The 25,161-nt window shown below is 38.2% G+C and overlaps 1 protein-coding gene across 1 annotated transcript in view; it reads right to left on the bottom strand.

Annotated features, from left to right (window-relative positions):
• Positions 1-25,161, bottom strand: part of SLC7A11 (solute carrier family 7 member 11) — a 271,394-nt gene that overhangs the window by 17,720 nt on the left and 228,513 nt on the right. Inside the window, exons 7-9 of the mRNA XM_075615257.1 lie at positions 7,380-7,503; positions 2,062-2,165; positions 1,426-1,522 (exon numbers count right to left, since the gene is read on the bottom strand). Coding sequence (XP_075471372.1) covers positions 1,426-1,522; positions 2,062-2,165; positions 7,380-7,503 — 325 coding nt within the window. The remainder of the gene's footprint in view (positions 1-1,425; positions 1,523-2,061; positions 2,166-7,379; positions 7,504-25,161) is intronic.

The following is a 25,161-nucleotide window of genomic DNA, read 5'->3' as shown; positions in this document are numbered from 1 at the left end:
CATAGTGGTGCGGCCTGGTAAGATTAACACAGTGGAAGTCCCATTCAGAAACAGGGACCCCCACTCTGTCATTCCTTATGGGAGAATCTCATAAGGTGGGGCGTGAATGAACGAAACTGCCTCAGTTGCAGTGTCACTGTAAGCATCCAGTACAGTATTTCTGCCATCTGTCTTGTACCAGCACTGAGAGCATTCTTCTGGCACTGATTTCCCTCATTTCACTCTGTTTTCAGAGCTTTGGCATGGAGCTCCCCCCCCCCCTCGCCCCCACCCCCTCCACTTCGCTGCACTTGGCTCCCAGCATACCACGTGATCGCATCGTCGCACAGGAAGACACATTTCTTATCTTCATTGCTGGCTGATGTGCTATCATGCTTCGTGAGTCAAGACAACAGAACCCACTGGGGCCTGCGTGATTGAGGTGTATCTGGTGCGCGGTGCACGCACCGCCACGTGCCGCCGTCACCACCGGGGACTCAGCCTGAGACATGTGGATGTGCTTACAAGTGATATTTTTATTTGCTGAGTCTGAATACCAACACTAAGGCTGTGATTATATAAGGAGCTGCTGAGCAGCAGCGCAATACGTTGACATCACTGCTGCGATCCGGCAAAGCGGCAAGTTGAACTGCAGGCAGGAGGCAGTCGGAGGAGACAGGGAGGCTTGGTGGAGGCGTGGCCATGAGCGATTTGCCCTTATTGGCTGAACCACTCACATGACGTGGTCATCGCTCCCAGAAAACAAAATCCCCTCTCTGCTCTCCAGTCTACTGCTTTGCAGTTTGGTGCTGCTCAGCCGTCGCAAAAGGTATGTATGATTTAATTAGATTTATGCAATTTGTTTTTCAGCCACCAGCATTTTTAGGTATAATCACGGCCTTGTACTCATAGCTGTTGATATTTGTCTCTGATAAACATGGGTACATTTTGCACTATGGAAACTTTGATAAACGCTCATTGAGTTATTGAAAAGTTTTGCAAACTTTATTTTCCAAACACGAGCTTGCATGCATTGAAACATGGAGAATACTAGCACTGTATATTACATGCTTTATGTTAAATGAAATCTATATATGTAAATCTACTGGATGTACAAAAGTGTTAATTTAAATCTTCTGAATTCAGCAAATTGCCAAATAATTTCCTTGACATGGGCAATTCCAGCCAATAATATTATGAGTGCATGACCATTGAAAAGCCCAATCTCCATTGTAAGCATCTGCATAATCATTTTAATTGCTGCAAGTAATATGTATATCATTGTGAAACGTAAGAAATAAGAAAATAATGAGCCATGTAAAACCTAAATGAAAAAAAAAAATACATTCCAAAGCACTGAGACAATGATCCTTACTAAATGAGCACAGCACCAATGTACAATTAACATCCTTAATATACATATTTTAAACGAAATATTGAATTTACCAAAACAATGACAGCTGGCAAAGGAGTATGCTTGTGTACATGAATCATAGAGAGGATTTCTGGAAGGTGACCCTCTCGGGAAGCGACAAAGAACATCCTGATGGGAAAAAAAATTATATTAACTGTTCCTATTGACGAAGGACATGAACATTCACAACTTTTGGAATACCTTTGATAGAATAAACATGAAGGGTTTACACACAAATATAAACATACTAATCAAAAGAAAATTTAATATTTATATGAAACATACACTGTATCCATTTCTGACTGCACAAAAAAATCTGGAAAAGAAAGACCTTGCCTTAAAACATCCAATTTCCCGGTGGATCCCAATTTCACAGAAGTAGCAGATGTTATTTCACCCATTATCGTGTGATTTTAATTTACCGCAGTCTCACGTTTTACCTGGCAATTTGTGTTATCGGGTGATGTGCAATATAATACATTGGAGCCACAAGTAGCCAAATTGTGCAATTTGCTATCCGTAACGTGCAAATGAGTGCCTTAACCCATGATAACAGGAGTAATGATGTCTGCAACATCTCTACCATCAGTACTTCTTTGAATAATACTTTTCAGATTTGATACTGTAATTGTCTTCTAGTTTTGCATCAGACAAAGGAAATCACTCACCTGGAGACAGCAAAAACCCCACCATTCATGGAGCCGAAGCAAGACAAGGCAACAAAGATGGGGACTGCAAGTGAGAAATTACCCAGGAGACGCTCTGCATATGTCTGTGAACACAAAATATGACAAATGAAACAATGAAATCCTTTCACAACAAGAGAGACAGGTAACAAGCAAAATGGGTATTTCACCAACTTTCACATAACATCCCGTTAATTTCTATGCCAACGTTGGTTAGTTTCACAAAACACATTCATGAAATACTCCCTTGTGCATAGCAAAAATAACTCCAACAAAGTGCAATTTTTTAACATTCTTCAAAGATTTGAAGGAAACTCGTAAAACAAAATGGTGACATTTCCTTGAAAAACAAGATTATATTGTTATTGTTATATAGATTTATATATTATATTCATATCCGACTCCACCATCATACAAACAGTACCGTATATTCCGGCGTATAAGACGACTTTTTAAACCAGGAAAATCTTCTCAAAAGTCTGGGGTCGTCTTATACGCCGGGTATAGTCTTATACGCTGACTGGGGGGCGCAGCCTGTGCGGCGAAACCTGGGGGCAGAGCAGAGCAGTGGCAGGCAGAAGCTCCGTGCTGCTGCTGTTTCCCTGTGCTTGCAGAGGGGGCGGGGCGTCCCTCTGCACACAGACACAAGCCCTCCTCTTCCTGTCTTTACTCCTCCAGTGTTCCGCAGCGTGGGGAGCCGAGCATGCAGTACAGTAGTACTTTCACGTGTGTGTGTGTGTGTGTGTGTGTGTGTGTCTGTGTGTGTCTGTATATAGTGATGTGTCTGTATATAGTGATGTGTCTGTATATAGTGATGTGTCTGTATATAGTGATGTGTCTGTATATAGTGATGTGTGTGTGTGTGTGTGTGTATATAGTGATGTGTGTGTGTGTATATATATATAGTGGTGTGTGTATATAGTGATGTGTGTGTGTGTGTGTGTGTGTATATATAGTGATGTGTGTGTGTATATAGTGGTGTGTATATATATATATATATTGATGTGTGTGTGTGTGTGTGTATAGTGCTGTGTGTGTATATATATATATAGTGATGTGTGTGTGTATATAGTGGTGTGTGTGTGTATATATATATAGTGGTGTGTGTGTGTATATAGTGGTGTGTGTGTGTGTGTGTATATATATATAGTGATGTGTGTGTATATAGTGGTGTGTGTGTGTGTATATATATATATAGTGATGTGTGTGTATATAGTGGTGTGTGTGTGTATATAGTGATGTGTGTGTGTATATATATATGTATAGTGGTGTGTGTGTGTGTGTGTGTATATATATATGTATAGTGGTGTGTGTGTGTGTATAGTGATGTGTGTGTATAGTTGTGTGTGTGTGTGTATATAGTGATGTGTGTGTGTATATATATATATATATATATATATGTATAGTGGTGTGTGTGTGTGTATAGTGATGTGTGTGTGTATGTGTGTGTATAGTGATGTGTGTGTGTGTGTATATAGTGATGTGTGTGTGTGTGGTTATATATATATGTATAGTGGTGTGTGTGTGTGTGTGTGTGTGTATCCCAAACTCTATATTTTAACTGGAAAAGTTGGGGGTCGTCTTATACGCCCAGTCGTCTTATACGCCGGAATATACGGTATATATATATATAATCAAAAAATAAATAGATGATACCGTTCTGTGGCTAACGAAATGCTTTTATTTGTGCGAGCTTTCGAGATACACTGATCTCTTCTTCCGGCGATGTTACAATGAATGAAGCATGGAATACTTAAAAACAGTGTCTCTTGGAATGTTATCTGTGCTGTTCCTTCCCCCGGTATATACTTTTTTATAATATAATATATCATCATACTGTTTGTATGATGGTGGAGTCGGATATGAATATAATATATAAATGTATATAATAATATATAAATCTGTATAACAATATAAATATAGTTTATACAGATACTTTTATATGGTTTTAGTCTTTTGAAGTACTGGCATAAATGAATTTTAGAACAATTATGTAAGTTTTTAAATATTTTTTACTCTAAACTAATAGTTATCAAATCTCTTCTCATGGTGACTCATGAGCCAAACCACAACCAGCCAACATTCTATTCATATGAAACATATGTACATTCACCTGTGGGCAAGTGCACTGCTCATTCCTAAAACCTTGTATTGCTGGTGGAACCTCACAAAGAGAGGTTTGAGAACTACTACTGTAAACTATGTGTTAATCCAATAAAATATACCATATTGCCATACAAATGTAGCCAAATGTATTGTCTTTTTGGCTGCGGAGAAAGATGTGGAGAGCAACGGCCCGTTCGCAACCACAAGGCCAGCAAGGTTTGCTGCCAGAAGTATTAACGCTGCAGGGTACCATGCATCTGATTGGGACTCAGCAGGGTTAATTCTTCGCTTGATGAGCAATCCTGCAGGAAGAGAAATACAGTACTCACCTTTTAGAAAAGCTGCACAGCCGTGTCCAGTCCCCATCTGCAAACGCCTCTGCCACCTGGATCCGTGTCCCCGCTCGCTGAAGGTAAGAGATGCAGGCTATATTTTCCTCTCCTATGAAGTAGATGCCATTATACGGGGCTCTACTCTACATCATGAGTGAGAGCTATATGACCATATTTGGGCATCTATATCTTCAAGGGGGCTGGACAGTGTTTCCTGCTCTCTCCAGCTCCCTTGATGATGCAGATGCACAAATACGGCCATATCTCCTCCCCCTCATGATATAGAGCCCCATATAAGGGCATCTACATCATCAGGGGAGGGAAATATGGGAGGTAAATACAGTCTGCATCTCTTTACTTCAGCGAGAGGGGGGTACACAGGTCCAGGCATCAGAGGCAGCTGCAGACAGGAACCGTAAACAGCTGCTCTTCTAATCGGTCAGTATTGTTTTTCTTTCCCTGCAGATAGCCCTAAAGGATTAACGCTGTGGGATCCCATTTAGAAGCATGGAACCCCGCAGCATTAATCCCTCTGGCAAATTTACGGTCTTCGGTACCGGGGGATTTGTAGCTGCATTGCAGCTACACCAGCACAGTGAAAATTGCTACACCGAGGACAGTAAGTCTGTAAAGAGAAAGCCAGTCCTGCGCTCTGGCAGTTAGTTCCAGCACCCGTAGGTGTCAAATGGAGTCACAAGAAATGGAGCAGGAGAGTGTGATGACGGACCTCAAGATAGGTCAGAGCTGGGAAGGGAAACCTTACCTATGTGAGCTCTCAAACCTGGGTCCCGCTCTCCTCTGAGCTCTAGTGCCTGACGTGCAGCCTTCTGAAGATAGGACATAGAAGAAAGGAGTTCCGGCGCCACAGCCAGTGACAAACATCAAGGTACTTCCGGGTTTGAAGAAAAAACTTTATTGAAGCCTCACAAACACACGGCTACACCACGATCTCCTCCTCAACGCATTTCACGCTATAGAACAGCGCTTCGTCTTTGAGTGGGGAAGACGAAGCGCTGTTCTATAGCGTGAAACGTGTTGAGGGGGAGATCGTGGTGTAGCCATGTGTTTGTGAGGCTTCAATAAAGTTTTTTCTACGAACCCGGAAGTACCTTGATGTTTGTCACTGGCTGTGGCGCCGGAACTCCTTTCTTCTATTTGCTACATCTGTGCCTTGTTTAATGATGACATATTTGTGCTAATTCACAAGTCTGTTATTTAAAACTTGTCATATTAAGAATAATACTTATCCACGGTTACTGTTTCAGGTAGAGGGAGAGGGTTTTGGGGAGATACAGTATGGGCAGGGAGCGATGGGGAGGGGAGAGAGTCATACAGCTACAGCGGCCGTTTTTGTAAACAAATCACGCTTTGTGTACATCGGAAAACCGATGTCATTACGCGGGGTGTCTTCCAACCTTTACGCCTTAAGACGCGAGTGCGGCGAGTGCAGAGTGCGAGTGCGGCGAGTGCGGCGAGTGCGAGTGCGGAGAGTGCGGCGAGTGGAATTTTAGAGTTCTGTTTTTTAAACACCTTAAATTGACAAAGTAGCACAGTACTGTACACATTGCAATTCATTCATTTCATTGCACCCAAAGAAACAGAATCCATAAAATTCAACAAAGCAATCACGATAAGCGTGGGTGCCTGGGGCAATTGGCCGCATTCATGCTGCATGGAGTACAGCAGAGCACACGAAATCGGCGCTGTGGTTTTTTTTAATACATGCCGCTGTAGCTGTAAGTTTTATATAGTATGTATCCCCTCAACCCAACCTTTAAACAATACATAGACAGACACATGCTCAAAAATGAGCATGCCTGGGAAATGCTAATTGGCTATCCAAAGTATATTTGAATAACTCCTATTAGCATATATCCCAGGTAGCACTTGGGACTCTAGTGAAATAGGACTCTCTTTCGCCCATATTTTAGGGTCTGGAACTTCTGGGTGAATCGAATGTCTGCTCTGCACATTCACGGGCAGATGAAGGGAAAATGGTGGTTCCAGGAGCATTTGCCCACATTTTTTACTGTCCAAACCACCAGTGAATATCCATCTGTGAATCCAATTTTTATCAAAAACCTGCAAAGAATTGCTGGTATGAATTTTGACACATTCACCCATTTCTACTTTTCATGACCCTTCCAAAATACTTCCCTAGAGCTGAATGACAGGCTGTTGTCACGAAGAACATTTATATGGTCATTAACAGATTTTAAGGGAGGCATTTTGTGCCAAACGCAAAATCAATCTGAACTTTATTTTGCTTCAACACGTTTCATGAAAGTAATTGAATTTAATTTGTGTCCAAGTAATCTCTCACATTACTAAATAAAAGATTAAAAGTTAAATATTGGAAGATGATACATCCACATCACATTGCATTTAATTTTTTTCATTCTTCAAGAAAAACACATTGTTACTGCCCTTATAATACTGTATTATCTTACCGTAGAGGAAATAAAGAACACAATACAAGAAATATTTGTGTGTACTATAAAGAATGTTCTGCTTTCCAGAAACATTGCCTTAACAAGGTTTTATTATTTCTGTGAGATTACTTGTTTATGGGTTTATGCATTTATGTATATTATTCATTCATTTAAAAGCAATTGAAAGAATCGGTCATAAAATGTAATTTAATTTCTAAGGCAATAGAGCAGACATATAGCAAAGCTTTTAAACTGATTGAGATATTATTACACTTGTAATAATATTCTAAAAGTACTTGTGAGCCTCCTTACATCTACTTCAAGGCGTACAGTACCATATCATCATCCTAAAATCTAATTACCGCAAAAGAACCTTGAAGCAGTGTTCATGATCATATCTTTCATATCGACCATTTTATGTCTATCTTACCACAGCAACAGCATTGGAGAGTATCAGCTCTTCGGCAGTTATGGTTGTGTAGTAAGCCACATTTGTTAACACATAACCAACTGTCACAACGACCATTGATATGCATATTGCAAGAGGTATATTTCTGAAAGATAAAAGGGTCAAAAGAAAACAGTTTTTTATTTTCTATGCAGATATCTTATTTCTAACAATGTCATTCATTATATTGTCCTATGCCTGTGTATGCATATTTTAATTAATATAATACAATGTTAATATATTTGATGGAACCCTTGAGGGTTGAGAGGTGATTCCCCAGCAGCCATCCACAACTGTTATGTAGAGGAGAATCATTTAATGTGCATAGATGTGTACAGTATTATTAAATGAGTCTTATTGTGCACAATAAGTCACGGCAAACTGGCATAATATTGGTAATCCTTTTAAACTACTTAATGCTATAAGAATCTACACATCATAGACTGACACTGTAGTGTACACATGTAATCTGCCCAAGAAACCTCAGTTGTAACAATAAGCACATTTATTTGCAATATCCTTGTGAAAAACAATCCCTAACACATTATTATAATGCTAGAAGGAAACATAAATAAATATTATATGACTTCGTACTACACATGACCATGTTAATGAGAAATTGGATGGTGGTTTATAAGGGGGGAAAATTATAGCAAGAGTTTACGGGAAGGTGGTTAGCACAATTTTATTTTCTTGATACTTGATTCAATTTAAATAAAGCTTAGATGGCATTGACTTATCTGCCACTGACATTGGCAACACATATGGGAAAAACACATAAGATATATTTGTGTGTGTGTGTAGGTATCAGTACTATGTTATCCAAGGTGTGTGTGTGTGTGTGTGTGTGTGTGTGTGTGTGTGTGTGTGTGTGTGTGTGTGTGTGTGTGTGTGTGTGTGTACCATGTTATCCGAGCTTTAATAATCAAAAATGAATAGACAATAACGTTCTGTGTCAAACAAAATGCTTTTATTTGTGCTCGCACAAATAAAAGCATTTTGTTAGCCACAGAACGGTATCGTCTATTCATTTTTTATATATATCATCCTCCATATTTCACTCAAGCTGGCTTTTTAAAGTAAAAAATATGTCTTATATTTTCATATCTTGATTTTTAGATAAGGGAGATAAATACAACAGTGCAGAAATTATATAAGGTCTTGTTTAGACAATTTGAGTGAAACATCAAGAATATAATAAATTGAGATTTATATTCCTCTACAGGATAGGATTGTACAGAATATTGGCAACAAGGCAGATGCAAGAATACTTCATTATTAGTAAAGAAGGAAGTGTTAAAAAGGAATGTGCATTTTTATTAACCTTGACATCTTTACAGTTTTAAATGGGGAACAAGATGGAATATAACCTTTAAAAATGAGCCCCATTGAAAGAACTCAAAGAAAGAACTTCTTCAGGACTCTCACATGACATTTAAAATGCTGATGCAATGCTCTTACCCTTTGTCAAACCTATTCTGAATGAAATTGCAGGTGCTAGATGAGAAAAAGTTAATAATGCTTTTGTGTTAAATAACACTTTTTAGCAATAATCCCTTTGAGAACAGAAGTGCAGGAAATACAAAACACAATACAGGTAAGTGTGGTACTGTTAAGTAAGATTCAGAAAACTGTTAAGCACTGACCTTTCTTATTACAGGAAAACTTGGGTTACCTATTATGTCTTTAAACCGTAAGCTCCCAGAGGAAGAACTACCAATACTGTGACTACTTATCAATACCACTTACTTTCAAAATGCTAAGAAGTTGAAGAAAAAATGAAATACCATTATCAAACTCCAATGTATTTAGTCAACTGTGCTTTTATCTACTATGCTGAGCAGGACTAAGCCCTGATAATAGCTGTGTGCTTTTGCTAGCCTGCAAGCACCCTGAGTCACACAGCAAGATAATGCAGTAATAGATTGTGTTGTTGCTCAGTGCTTTGTTCAGAAATATGTTGTCTGAGAGATTCTAATATACTGTAGAAGAGGAGTTGCATGTACACCCATTTTACAATGTGATCAAAAGTATTAAACTCCTTCTATGAGGAGTTTCAATTCTTTTGCATATGCTGAAACACTCCTAGAAATCACTATTACTGCAAATGGTTGTAATGCTTATATACTTTTAGCATTAGAAACGAAATATACGGTATACAATATGTTGTGTGAGATAGATGCCTCATTCATTATTCATCTGATAAGTTTGGTACTGCATGTAGTATACTAATTACAAATCTCCTTTATCAAGAGCAGATACCGTCCGGCATTTGTGATGAGTGACCAGACTCACCTGTTCAGGGAAAATGTCAGTATATACTTTGTATTGCTCTTCTGTAATTTTCAAAGGTGCCATACTTAATCAGTGGCATTTCCAGAAGTTAAACATCCGCTTGCTTTAATTTCATATTGCTTTTCACTAACCCCTTTATTACAGGTATCTACAATACTAGAAGCGATTCATTTATACAACATTAACATTATGACAGAGCCACAAACTGCCTAACATAAGAGCAAACTACATCTAATCAAAGATGTATCCCACTTAGATTTAAACATCCGACTGTCAGCAAAGGTAAAACAGATGGAGAAATATAATACACCTTATTTATCGCTGCGCTATACTTACATACATACATACATACAATATACATACACACATACATACAATAATGCCATTCGCACAAACAGTTGACAATTTAACTATGTTCTTCCTATCGAAAATGAGTTTTCCACTGTATTGCTGGTCAGTAAAGGTGTTTTTTGTCAATCACTTAAAAGTGTTGCACTGTAGAGGCATCATCGGCCCTGATTCTACCCTTTAATATCTGTACAATAATATAGTACTCCTTGGAAGGAGAGTTTTTTTTTTTTTACTGGGATTCGTTTTCTGAGAGGTGCTATCTTTATAGTAGGGACGGATTGCATCTCAATGAAGAGGGATCTTCTGTTCTAGGGGGAGGGTGTTATAAAGGTTGGAGGAAATTTTAAACTAGGATGTAGGGGGGAGGGACAAGAAACAGTTAAGAACTAAATAGAATAGATGGGGAAATAGCAAAAGGTCACAGAGGTAGAATGGGGGCAAGTGGGAGTTTGACAAGCAGGGAGACACCCATATTAAATACAGATAATACTAGTAAACTTCTACAGACTATATCCAATAGGCGTAGAAAGGCAGGAGCAGATAAGATAACAGTAGCACAGATGGGAAAAACCTTAAACGCAGGCTAATGCAAGAAGCCTGACAGATACAATGGGGGAATTTTATTTAATTACTACAATGGTGTGATATCATAGGCATTACTGAAACATAGTGGGATGAAACTCCTGACTGGGCAATTAATGTAGAGGGTTATTCCCTTTTTCAGAGGGATCAAGCAAATAGAAGAGATGGTGGAGGATGTTTATATGTTAAACCATATGTAATCCTATAAAAGGGAAGATGTGTATGAAGGGAATGATGAAAATGTAGAGACCTTCTGGATAGAAATTAGTGGATGTAAAAGTACAAAGAAAATCTTAGTAAGGATAAACCACCAAATAACAGTGAGATTGAGGAAGCTCAAATACTTTTGTAAATAGAGAAGGTATCAAAACTAAATCTGTACAGATTGGAGATTGGTTCGGTTGATTTAGCACCCATCGAACCAAGTTATTGAGGAACTAACATGGGGAGGGGCCTTACAGGAATTGGTAATATCAAACAATGTAGAAGTATAGTAAAGTAATAACAAATATTCAAGTATGGGAACATTTGGGAAACAGTGACCATAACATGCTCTCATTTGAAATAAATTATCAAAAAACATATTATATGGGTTCAACGGACTTTACAATTTAACCTCTAAATTAACAAACAATGGGTAACTGAAGAAGTGCATAGGGGACTTGATAAAATTAAAGTAACTAAAGCATCTGGCCCCAATGGCACCCAAGAATTCTTAAGGAGCTACCTTCAGTAATAGCCATACAATTACATTTAATATTCAATGACTCAATTTCCACAAGCTCAATACCACAAGATTGGCGTAAAGTAGACATGGTGCCTTTATTTAAAAAAGGAGCAAGATCACAACCCAAGGAATTATAGACCTGTAAGCCTCACATCAATAGTGGGGATGCTACTTGAAGGTATATTATGGAATAATATTAAGGAATACCTAATGGATAACAAAATTATATGTAAAAGTCAGCATAGATTTATGAAGGCTAGGTTGTGCCAAATCTTATTAGTTTCTTTGAGGAAGTAAGTAGGAATCCAGACCAGGGTAATGCAGTTAATGTGGTCTACTTAGATTTTTAAAATGCTTTTGATACGGTGCCATACACAAGTTTAGTGTACAAAATAAAAGAAATTGGACTAGGCAAAAATATTTGCCCCTGGATTGAAAACTGGTTGGAGGATAGGAAACAGAGAGTTGCCATACAGTATATAGAACATTTTCATGTTGGGCTAAAGATGTGACTGGAGTGCCTTAAGTATTAGTACTGGGACACCTGCTTTTTAACTTGTTTATTAATGACCTTGTGGTTGCCATAGAGAGCAAAGTCTCCATCTTTGCAGATGACACTAAATTGTGTAAGGTGGTTAAATCAGAGCAGGGTGTAACTTCTCTCCAGAAGGACTTGGATAGACTGGACACTTGGGCAGGTAAATGGCAGGTGAGGTTTAATACAGATAAATGTAAGGTTATACATTTGGAAACATGAATATACAGTTGACTTAGAAATTAAAAAGGGGAAAGAATAGGTGAATACTTGATGGAGAAGCATTTAGGAGTGCTTGTAGACTGTAGGCTTAGCAATAGTGCATAATGTCATGCAATAGCTGCAAAGGCAAATATGATCTTATTTTGCATTAAATGTTGAATGGATGGAAAGGAAGTAAGCATATTTATGCCCCTTTATAAAATATTAGAAAAATCAAAACTTGAATATAGAGTACAGTTTTGGGCACCACTCCATAAAAAATACATTATGGAACTAGAAAAAGTGCAGAGAAGAGCCACCAAATTATTAAAGGGGATGGAAAATCGGATTTATGAGGTGAGGCTAGCTAATTTAGATTTGTTTACATTAGAAAAGAGGTGCATACAAGGGGATATGATACCTATATACAAATATATGCGGGGACAATACAAGGAGCTTTAAAAATATATATTCATCCCAAAGACAGTAAAGGACACCGTGTCATACCTTACTGTAAGTTTGGAGGAAAGGATATTTTACCAGAAACAAAGGAAAGAGTTCTTTACAGTAAGGGCAGTTAAAATGTGGAATTCATTACCCATGGAGACTGTGACGTTTTTGTTTTATAATCATAATTCTCTTTGCTGTGATATATAGCTATATATAATTTTTTATAGATCCAATAAATATCTTCAAAAAAGGTTGGATATTTTTTAGAAAGGAACGATATAGACAGATATACCAAATAAGTAAACATGGGAAGGATGTTGATCCAGGGAGAAATCTGAGTATTAATTGGAGTCGGGAAGATATTATATTTTCCTCTTATGAGACATAATTGGATGATGTTTTACTGGGGTTTTTTTTTTTGTTTGCATTCCTCTGAATCAAAATACTGTAAATACAAATATAGGATACAGTATATGTATTTTTTCAACCTTATCTACTTTGTAAGTACTGTATGTAACTATTCTCCTGGTCCCCAGCCTTTTCTTGTGAACTTCAAGAAGCAAATGCTCAGTAGGGTGGTCTAAAAGAAGATATAGCATGCTAAAATGAAGAGTGTCTTCATGTGTTCTATCACTTGGCATGATATAACACAATCAATTTATTGCTATCGAGACATCTCTTCATATTTTAAAGTGGCTATACCTCTTATTTAATTTTTCTTCACTAGGTTTGAAGCAGGGGTCTCTGAAGCTGAACCACGTAGCAGCCCTGGCTGGGTACTGTTATGGATTACAGGTAGCACAGATACATACAGTATATAGCATAAATATGTCTTAGTACAGCTTTGTGCATACTGTCGCATATTAACTATCTTTTTGCTTTGGAAAAGGTACACAAGTTATCAGAAGTTTGCAAATAGAATTTCTCTGATGTGCCAGGAAATATTAGCAGGGCATTTTTTATAACACCTTTTGTCGAAAAGCATGAGCTTATGGTAAATGGCAAGGATGTTAGACCGCAGACATCCTGTGATTAATTTGCTATGCAGATAGAAAAAGTTAGAAAACTCTGCAAGATTTTGGGTTATTTCCCTTGTCTCCACACAGATAATAATGATGTATGACAAGGGCAATAAAAGGTTAGCATAATGCCAGGTTAGGGCAGAACCGAGTGGAGACCCACATGAGATGAGAGCTATTCGAGACTGATCTGGCAAATATCATAAATACCCAAAGTGGTCGTGAGTATGACAGCATACTAAGTAAATAATCTCTGCATAGATAGATATATACAAATATTGGATTGTTAGTATTTGCTTATTTGTTTTTCATTATTGTGTTGTATCTCAATAAACATGAATCTTATCTTATACAAACTCTGAGTGACCTCTCTTAATAATATTCTCACAATACCCTAACATAAGGGTGTGGGACCATTTTCTACAAGGTATGAAATTGTGATAAGTGCTTCTGCTCAGGGCAGAAAATAACAAATTACAAGACGTTACCTGGGAGAAGAGGGTGTGGCATTTCCTGACCCACAATAGTACAATAAATGTCTATTTAAAGGTCTCACAGACCAATAGGATGTCGCAATGTCATTACTTGTCGCTTCCTATTGGACCGTGTGACACAGGACATTTAAACAGCAGTGAAATAACAGTAGCACCTTTCCGATGTAAGTATATAGGAAAGCAGGGTTCCCTGGAGCTGACATTAACATGGTTTAGCTCCGGAGACCCCCTTCTTTCCCCATACTGTAGGTAATGGTACTTTAGAACAAGTGGTTATTACCTTACATGAAAACCTAAATATTACAGTTATTAATTAGTACTGTATCTAGCACAGCATCAGCAGCATTCAAATTGAGAATACAGTGATGTTTATGATTAATGATGACATTAATACCATGTAGCTTTTTTTAGTGAAGTATAAAAACCAACATTCCCATCTCTCTTTTTATTACATTTGTTGCACCTGGTCCTCACAGGCTCTCTTCTCAGGCTAGGACTTCCCACCAGGTACTTCAAGTCCCCAGTATCAGGTGGGCCCTTAAGGTCCAGACTATCTTAGCCTCCCAGAATTATAGGGATAATCAATTTTGGGTAGACGTGGAAGACTGCCTAAATCTGCCATTGTAGTCTGTCTGTGAGAGCAATTATAAGGAAAGTCAGTTTGTATCTGTCCGGGCCAGTTTGCTCTGTATCTATCTATATCTATATATGAATGCATACTGTAAATATATATATAAATATATATATATACATATGCATTCATATATATATATATGTATATATAAATATATATATATATGTATATATATATATATGGACAAAACAAACAAGAAAGTAGCGCCAAAAATAAGTGATATTATGCTATAATGTGAACATGTAAAATATATATATATAATATAAAATAAAGTGATAATCACAAAAATATGTATAAATGTGCAAATATATAACTAATGATCACAAAATGACTGGTTCAAACAACCAATGAAAGAAACAATTAGAATAAAACACATTAATGTAACATAAAAAATATAATAATGAATAATAATTATTGAAATATATAAAACCAGTCCCAATAAAAAGTCCAAAGGATATATAGAATAAAATCCAATAGAAGGGGAACTTCAGGCTGCTCTCAAACGGATGAACCACATCCAGTGGAACCTGTAGAAAAGAAAAGAGGAGAGAGCGCACGCCCCATAGCGTAAAATAGTAACAATTTATTGGGGGGGGGGGGAGAGGGAGAGGGATAAGAATCGCACTCACAAGATATCAAATATAAAAGCACGATTGTGAATAAATATCACCGCCAAGTTGAATAATCACCGCAATCCATGGATAGTGTCCACCGGAAAGATGATACTCTGTACTTGTAATCAGTCAGACTCGTAAACCACCTGGTGTAGCCTTTCTGTGGGTTTTCTGCTGCTCGGCTGGGTGTCTCACTTAGTGCAGCGGAACAGAAGGTCTATGCAAACAACCTGCGCGACCCGACCAGATCGCGCACTTCCGTATTGACGCAGTGTCGTGACGTAGTAACTTAGTGACGTCCCTGACGCGTTTCATCGCAACGGCGACTTTCTCAAAGGGGGATGAGTTCAGAGTACACATGGAGGGATTTATAAACCCAATTGTTGCTTAGCAACCCTCGTAAATGAGTCCTAATAGGTGCAAACATTAAATTGAATCCTAATTAGCATTATCAATACATTTTCTCTAGGGCTGGAAAGATTACATGTTAAATGTTAAATACAATTTAGGGGTTGATATATAAACATCAAACAGAGATGAAATAAAAAATACATGAATGATATACAGAAAAATAAGAAGAAGCTATACAAAATACAACTCATGTATAATAAATGAACTTATTAGGCTCAAAAATGCAACAATGGTACCTAATTAAAAACTGTAAAAAGAAATCTATATTGTATCAAAACCATATAGATAATATTCTAAATTAATACAAATTAAAAATTAAATTTAAAAATAAAAACATAAAAAGGTATACATATGTTGAATTATATCAAATGAATGAGTAGATCTTTTGACACAATCATAGTCTATAAAAGCAGTCAGTATTAGAAAGACTCAGAAAACCTATATAGATGTAAATAGTTTTTCCCAGTGGCATAACTAATGTAAATATAAATGATTACACATAGACACAAAACACTTTATACAAAAGATGGTCTATTATAATTATATGATCTCAATAAGAGGCAGGAGAAGAAAAACACAGAAAAAAGGAACATCATCTAAATGGGTGCTATTGGCAGGGAGGAATGTTGGAAGAGGGAACTACACCAGGGTACTTGTGTCCAGACACTCATTAATTCCACCAGGGGACAATGTGCCTAACTGGTGGATCCAAAATGTCTCCTGGCGCCAAAGAATCTTGAAGCGGTCGCCACCCAGAGCAAGAGGAGAAATGTATTCAAGACCCATAATGGTAAGGGTTCTAGGATCCCCATTGTGCACCAGTTTAAAATGTCTGGATACACTATGGGAATTGATACCATTTATTACATTTCTCCTATGCTCCAGGAAGCGAGTACTCAAAGGGCGTGTCGTACGACCCACGTACTGTAGGTCACAGCCACATTGTAACACATATACTACAAAGGTACTTAAACAATTTATGTGGCCCCTAGTTTGGTGTGTAATGCCCCTAGGAATGGAGATGTATCACTTGCAAACACCTCAGTATTAAATCCAGCTTTGTCTCCATTCCTAGGGGCATTACGCACCAAATTAGCGGCCACATAAATTGTTTAAGTACCTTTGTAGTATATGTGCTACAATGTGGCTGTGACCTACAGTACGTGGGTCGAATGACACGCCCTTTGAGCACTCGCATCCTGGAGCATAGGAGAAATGTAATAAATGGTATCAATTCCCATAGTGTATCCAGACATTTTAAACTGGTGCACAATGGGGATCCTAGAACCCTTACCATTATGGGTCTTGAATACATTTCTCCTCTTGCTCTGGGTGCAACCGCTTCAAGATTCTTTGTCGCCAGGAGACATTTTGGATCCACCAGTTAGGCACATTGTCTCCTGGTGGACTTAATAAGTGTCTGGACACAAGTACCCTGGTGTAGTTCCCTCTTTCAACATTCCTCCCTGCTAATAGCACCCATTTAGATGATGTTCCTTTTTTCTGTGTTTTTCTTCTCCTGCCTCTTATTGAGATCATATAATTATAATAGACCATCTTTTGTATAAAGTGTTCTGTGTCTATGTGTAATCATTTATATTTACATTAGTTATGCCACTGGGAAAAACTATTTACATCTACTGGTATATAGGTTTTCTGAGTCTTTCTAATACTGACTGCTATTATAGACTATGATTGTGTGAAAAGATCTACTCATTAATTAGATATAATTCAACATATGTATACCTTTTTATGTTTTTATGTTTTATTTTTAAATTTAATTTTTAATTTTTATTAATTTAGAATATTATCTATATGGTTTAGATACAATATAGATTTCTTTTTACAGTTTTTAATTAGGTACCATTGTTGCATTTTTGAGCCTAATAAGTTCATTTATTATACATGAGTTGTATTTTGTATAGCTTCTTCTTATTTTTCTGTATATCATTTATGCATTTTTTATTTCATCTCTGTTTGATGTTTATATATCAACCCCTAAATTGTATTTAACATTTAACATGTAATCTTACCAGCCCTAGAGTAAATTTATTGATAATGCTAATTAGGATTCAATTTAATGTTTGCACCTATGAGGACACATTTACGAGGGTTGCTAAGCAACAATTGGGTTTATATATCCCTCCATGTGTACTCTGAACTCATCCCCCTTTGAGAAAGTCGCCGTTGCGCCGAAACGCGTCAGGGACGTCACTACGTTACGTCAATACGGAAGTGCGCGATCTGATCGGGTCGCGCAGGTTGTTTGCATAGACCTTCTGTTCCTCTGCAGTAAGTGAGACACCCAGCCGAGCAGCAGAAAACCCACGGAAAGGCTACACCAGGTGGTTTACGAGTCTGACTGACTACAAGTACAGAGTATCATCTTTCCGGTGGACACTATCCATGGATTGCGGTGATTATTCAACTTGGCAGTGATATTTATTCACAATCGTGCTTTTATATTTGATATCTTGTGAGTGCGATTCTTATCCCTCTCCCTCTCCCACCCCCCTCCAATAAATTGTTACTATTTTACGCTATGGGGCGTGCACTCTCTCCTCTTTTCTCTTTATATATATATATATATATATATATATATCAGTGGTGTGAAAAAGAAAGTACACCCTCTAATTGCTGATTGCATTCTTGGATGAATGTCTCATCCATTGGATCTACCGTGGGTGTTTTAAACAATCTCAATCCCCTAGGAATTCAATCTATTTAGAGGCCTCACGCTGGTGTGACTGCATACCCCTTGATAAAGTCTTTTTTTAGACGAAACGCATAGGGCTACGGTAGTCTTGTCCCTTTAATTTAATTCACTTGCTGGACTATATGCCTTATTAAAGGCAATTGGAACTTTGCAACCGCTATTAACGGCAATTGTGGCTGACTACACCCACGGAAAAGCATCTGTTTATCCAAAAGTGAAAGCGGAGCGTCCTCACGCAGATATCACGAGATTTCCAGCCGAGGAGGAGGGGATCTACATGTACTGACGTCGGAAGCAGACGGCGTCCTTTGGAGTGGATCCTGCGGCTAACAGTTCCTGAATTATAGTTCCAGACAAGGATTTTTATCCTGACTTGCACATTTTACTCTGTGATTTCGTAAGTAGGATCTGTGCTTACGTTGTATGTCAATAATACATACATACTTCACCATATTTGGCTATCTTCTCATTTATAGATCCCACTCAATCCAGGATTCTACACATTGGACTTTCATTGCATTATAATTTATTCGTGTTTATTTACATAAGCATTGTGGTCAGTGGTTTGCGCCTTTTGTTTTTTCCTTACCCATATAAGTGTGTGTGTGTGTGTGTGTGTGTGTGTGTGTGTGTGTGTGTGTGTGTGTGTCATGCACAAGGACACTTTTGCACTTTTGAAGCAGAAAGTGTTTTGACTCATCTTTTGGAGCACAGTTGCGTCAAATGTAAGAAGCAGTTTCTTACATCTGGTTCAGATTATTTACAGAGAGAACATAATGCCAATCTGACCTTGGCTGTTATTTTGGCGCAGATTAAAGGGAAAAAATGGATACAAAGGGATGCAGTAATTGATACCTCTCATAATCTGTGTGTCATGTAATTATTCCTTAACTCTTCCTTTTAACACTCCGAAGCTGACATTCCCAAGCTGAAGAACACAAGGCAAAAATTGGAGCGAAGACCTTCTTACGTTGACACATGAATGCAAGATTAAAATGTCACTCTCAGCTGTTTTCACTAATAGTAATAGTCCCCTAAGTATCCGAGAGCATGTATGAGTGAATGGATTATATCTGTATGAGTGAATGGATATCAGAGCCTGTGTATTGATGCATGAGTGCAAGCCCTATTATCACTGTTTTCTGTTATATTGGAAATCTGCTTCCCCCAGTGGGTCTTTGATACCCCAGCGCAACACTAAATCACCCAAAATGGGCAGCTTTCCCCAAATTCGTAACCAGTTTGATAGAAGTCATCACTATTGGCAACCTTGGAGTAGCCTGCCTTGAAACATGTGTAATAAATACTTGAGCAGGCCAGTCAAAAAGGGCTCTACAGAACTGAAGTGGTTAATCATATTGCATTTGTTAATCAACACTAAAATCAGGCCTCAGACCTCCCTCGGGCTTATGAGGCGGATCAGTAATCATTTTAACATGATGAAAAGCAGCATTAATTTATGTCTAAATTGATGTGCCTTAGGGACTGGTATCAAAGGGACATCTTAGAAATGGTTTCATGTTTGCATTCCCTCAAGCTGCCATCAAACCTGAAGTAAAACCGTATCATTTCCGTAAACATACTATTCAAGCTTGAAGTCTTTTTTGTGTGATTCTCTATGTACCTAATTGTTAGCAGACAATAGGCAACAATCAAGGTTATTTATGCAATATGTTATACAAAATCACTTTTTATTACATTTATCATATTTCTGTGTGCAGATTCCCCCGAGATACAGCAGGATTTTCATGGAAATCCATTTAATAAAGCAATACCTTTTAATTTTGTTTTTATTTTTCACAACAATGGGTAAGACACACAGTTAAACTGTTAATAGTTACAAAATGTTCTATTGAAAAGAGGAATGAATGTGAACTTAGCACTGAGTTATACATTTCTCTGCAATGTGTAACCCTTACTGCAAATAGGACTGACATATATTCCCATAATTAAACCTGTAGAACAGAGTCACAGAAGGATGCTTCTGGCAGCCATGGATGAATGTTAATGTATTTAACATGCACTCAATGAATGAATTGTAACTATAGAATTTAGTTATAAAACATATACCTGGTCTAACCATTTTATGGTATGTGATGTTAATGTTTTATTAATGTTCTCTTTTGATTTCATGGTGACAAAAAAGGATCCATGACATTACCTTGACATACCTCCTGTTGGGGTAAATAAAATAGATCAATCTCTTATTCATTCAGATTCTAGTCACTATACCCCAGTCACACATATAAAATTACTAAGCCATGACCTCTGCTTTGCATGACAATTAAGGGCATTTTCAGAGGTGTTTATGTTTTGATTCTAAAAAATGTGCTTTGGTTTTGCACGTGATATTGGTTCTAAAAATGTTTTTGTTTTTTGGTTTTGCCAAAGAAAATCAATTGCTAATCAATTTTTACTAAATGTTGGAAAGAATAAGCAGAAAAATACTAAAACATTATTATTATTTATTTGTAATGTGCAAACATATGCTACAGTGTGGTACAGTGTGGGTTCAGAGTAACATCAATTGTATAAACAGAATGACAAACATGCACAAACAGATACAGAGAGGTACTGAGGGCCCAGCTCATGAGAGTTTACAAGGCGCAATGTTAAAACAAAGGTAAAGGGACTGCTCATTGTGAGATAGAGTATATATCAGGTTCAGTATGATCAGGTGGAGTACAGTACAGTACATATCAGGTTAGATAGAGTATATATCAGATAGCGTATGATCCAGCCACAAAGCTGGTCCCGTTAAGGTTTGAGGGTGTGGATTTTAGGGGGTATTAGATTTTTATATCAATAGGGTTGGGGTGGATGTGAGAAGTTAGGGCTATATCAGATAGGCTTCCGTAAATATGTGAGTTTACAGGGTGTTTTTTGTAAGCTGTAGGAGAGCTTGGTACATGGGCAGAACAGGAGAAGCCTTGTAGGCAGGAATGAGAGGAGGTAATAAGACAGGAGGAGAGGCGGATGTCATGGGCAAAATGGAGGAGACTTCTAGGGGTATATTTGGGGATAAGGGCTGAGATGTGTAAGGGGGGTGGGGAGCATCGTTGAGAGCTTTGAAAGTCAGAGCTGAGGTTTTAAATTTGATTCTAGAGGAAATGGGAAGGCAGTCGAGGGATTTCCATAGATGAGTAGTGGAAATGGAGCATGAGGGAAGTAGTTGAGTCTGGCAGCAGCATTTTGGATGTTTGAAGTTGGTTACAAAAGATTGTATTCGTTCACCAAGAGAAGAGGTATAGAGTGAGAAAAGTTATAAAGTGAGAAGAGCAAAGGGCCAAGAACAGAGCCTTGTGGGACCCTGACAGAAAGAGGGAGTGAATAGGAGGAGACATGACAACGCCAGAGAAGGATACACTTAAAGTGCAGTTGGATAGATAGGACTTGACCAATAGCACAATAAAGCATGACAAATGTTTAAAATAAGTATACAATTAATTAGGAAACTAAAATAATATAACTAAAATTGTTAAACAATATATGGTGAGAAACACCTGGAGATGAGCCCTTGAGTGGTATTCTGGGTTAGTTTTTGGTTCTAAATAATTTTGTGATTTTGATTTGTATTTTTTTACATGTAAGGTTCTGGTACTGTAGGTTCTGATTTCACAAACTCTATTTTACCCACTTCTAATGGAAATAGTTTACAATCTAATTTAGAGCACTGGAACTGAAGTAAAGCCAAATGGTATATTGTCTACATCACAATTTCAAAGATCCAATATTTGTTATGCATTGTTGATAGGTGTTAAGTCCCATTATAGTGGATGAATGTTACAATCATTACAACAGCAATATCAATTTAAAAGCTTGAATAGACCTTGCAAATAGAAGACTGGGAATCTCCAGAGGTAAATGTATTAGTCACAATGCTTCTAGTCAGACTTAAACTAGGTACTTTGGTGAACATAATTTTCACCATATTATGATAAAAAAAATAGTAATTTACTGAATACAAACAGTGCTTCAAAAGTATTTTTTATAAACATACTGAACTCAAGCTAAGAACTCAGAATATGCCTGAGCAAAATTTAGAAACAATGGGGGTCATGTACTAAGCTCCGTTAAGTCGTTTTTAGAGCGCAAATTGCTCTTAGAACGTGATGTTGCGCTGAACACGATGCACTAAGCCACGCAAACAGGCACTTTGCGCTCTAAAACTGATTTTTTTCAGGATTTTTTTCTACGTCCAACTTTGCTTGTTCGTTACCATGTTTGCGTTAAATTCTGCACTTAAGCGGGATGCACTGAGCAACGCAACCTCAGCGTACGTGAAAGTTGCGTTCAACAGAACACGTCAGCTCAAGGTAGACGCAAAAAAAGCTGGACTTAATTGCTATTCATTTTTGCATTCGCAACACCCATACAACAGGCCGGCGGGTGTCCCCGGCTGACCCTGCGGGGGTCCCAGAGGGATGCCGGGGGTCGCGCGGGTGTCCCCGGCTGACTCCACGGCCGTCCCGGGGTCCCTGCGGGACTGCGGTACCAATGTTGCGCCTCCAAAAATAATAAACAATATTTATAACTAAATACACCCCCTAACACATACAATACAGTAATGGGCAAAATTACTATTATCCACATATGGATAGTAATGCATTTGCCCATTTTAAATACATATAACTTTCAATAAATACAGTAAATACATATTACACTTACCTTTTCCCGGCACCCACGATGAAGGCCGTCTTCATCCTCATCTTCATCCTGCCCATGTCCCTCCGATGCTACAAAACATACACAAGAATAAAAATAGCCAATGTAATGTCCCCTTACCCCTTAATCACCATAGCGGTTATTAACCGCTACAGTCATTAAGGGGTTAACACAACCCTCACCCACCACTCGGGAGGCTTACATACCCTCCCCCACTACACCCCACCCCGTGAGGCCTAACCACACTCACCCACTACCCAGTCGGGAGACCTACCCACATACCCTTGGGGCCAATACCCCCTTCCCCCACCCCCAGTACCCACAATCAAAACAATACACTGCCCCACAATAAACATCATTCTATTTATTAATTACATAACCCACCCCCTGTGCCCCCCATAAATACATGATTTATTATTTTACATACAGGGTTAATACCCCAGGCCCACGGGAGTCCCCGGTGGGCCTGACGGGTCACCTCACAGACCTACAGTAGCTCAGCACCATTTTTCAAACAGGGTCTGGAGGCCTGTTGGTGGTCCCTGCCAGGCACCATGGTCCACCAGGTGGTCTCCGCGGGTCACTGTGGGCCACAATGGGGTCTCAACGGTAGGCCCGCAGATGTCTGGGGGGCCCCGGGTCAGACCCACAGGTGTCTGAGGGGCCTCGGGTGGTTCCCACGGGGGTATGGGGACCCACAGGTGGTCCCTACGGGTCCGCAGTGCCCCCACAGATGCGGGGCCACCAGTTCTTCCCCGCAGGTGTCCCCCGTGGACCCGGCAGCCTCCTACCCGTGGAAAGCCCGAGGAGACCTCAGGTGGTCTCCAGAGGTCTCTCGCAGACAAAAAGGAACAAACCCTGTATGTAAAAAAAATAAACCGGACCTATACATTAAATACATCAATCCACCCCCCCCCCCCCCAACACATACAGTACAATAATGTGGTAAAAAACTATTATCCAGATATGGATAAGAGATTATTTGCCCATTATGATACACTTAAAACATGCATAAATCAAAACATGAATTCTTAATCTTAAAATCACCACATTGCATGTTACAATAAATCCAGCAGCACTTGTAAAAATAAAACAACAAACCAGCAGCTACACAAATGTATATGAAATGTCACACAATTGCATTGAGTGTGTACATGATGCAATTAATCTGTGCATCATGTAACACTATGCAAAATATATGTAACAATAAAATACACTATGAACAATGTCCCCTAACCACCAATGCCATCATGAAAATCAAATAGATACTAAGCAACATCAATACATTTACCATCAATCAATTAATCCATTTCCTAAACCAATTACAATACAATGCAAATCAATTATACAATTCCCTATTCAATTCCTAAAGCCAAACCATTGCCAAAAGAATTTTAATTGAAAGTAACCACCATCATTCTAATCTAACTACCAGAAAGAAGCCATTAAAAATAACCTGTAACTAAATACAAATTACATTATTCACATCAATGTCTAAATAAAGCTGATAAATACATTAGCCATACATGAAAAGAGCATAAACATTAGCAAAACAATCAATTATTATCCCTGTATGTCTATCCATATAGATAGATATACATAACATACAGGGGCAATAATAGAGCATAAAAAACAATGCATTTACATCCAAAAATCACATAGAATACACCCATTCAGTGTCCGTGAATGTAAGTATATCCATAGGTACATAGATACATTCACGGGCATCACAAGACCGTTGTGGATTGTAAGGGTTTATTATTTTATGGTTACCTGTGGATTGGTTCCAATGCTTCCAGGTCGCCTGGATTTCTGTGAGTGGGCATCTAATTGTAAGTAAACAAATGAAAAGTGTATTATTTTTACTTTGACAGGTTTTTGTGATTTTTGATTCATGTCTTTTATTTTTTCAGTCCCATTTAATGCCCGTGAATGTATCTTTGTACCTATGGATATACCTACATTCACGGACACTGAATGGGTGTATTCTATGTGATTTTTGGATGTAAATGCATTGTTTTTTATGCTCTATTTTTGCCCCTGTATGTTATGTATATCTATCTATATGGA

The sequence above is a fragment of the Ascaphus truei genome, chromosome 1, assembly GCF_040206685.1.
Source record: "Ascaphus truei isolate aAscTru1 chromosome 1, aAscTru1.hap1, whole genome shotgun sequence".
Classification (NCBI taxonomy): domain Eukaryota; kingdom Metazoa; phylum Chordata; class Amphibia; order Anura; family Ascaphidae; genus Ascaphus; species Ascaphus truei.
This window is presented reverse-complemented; position numbering and strand designations above follow the sequence as displayed.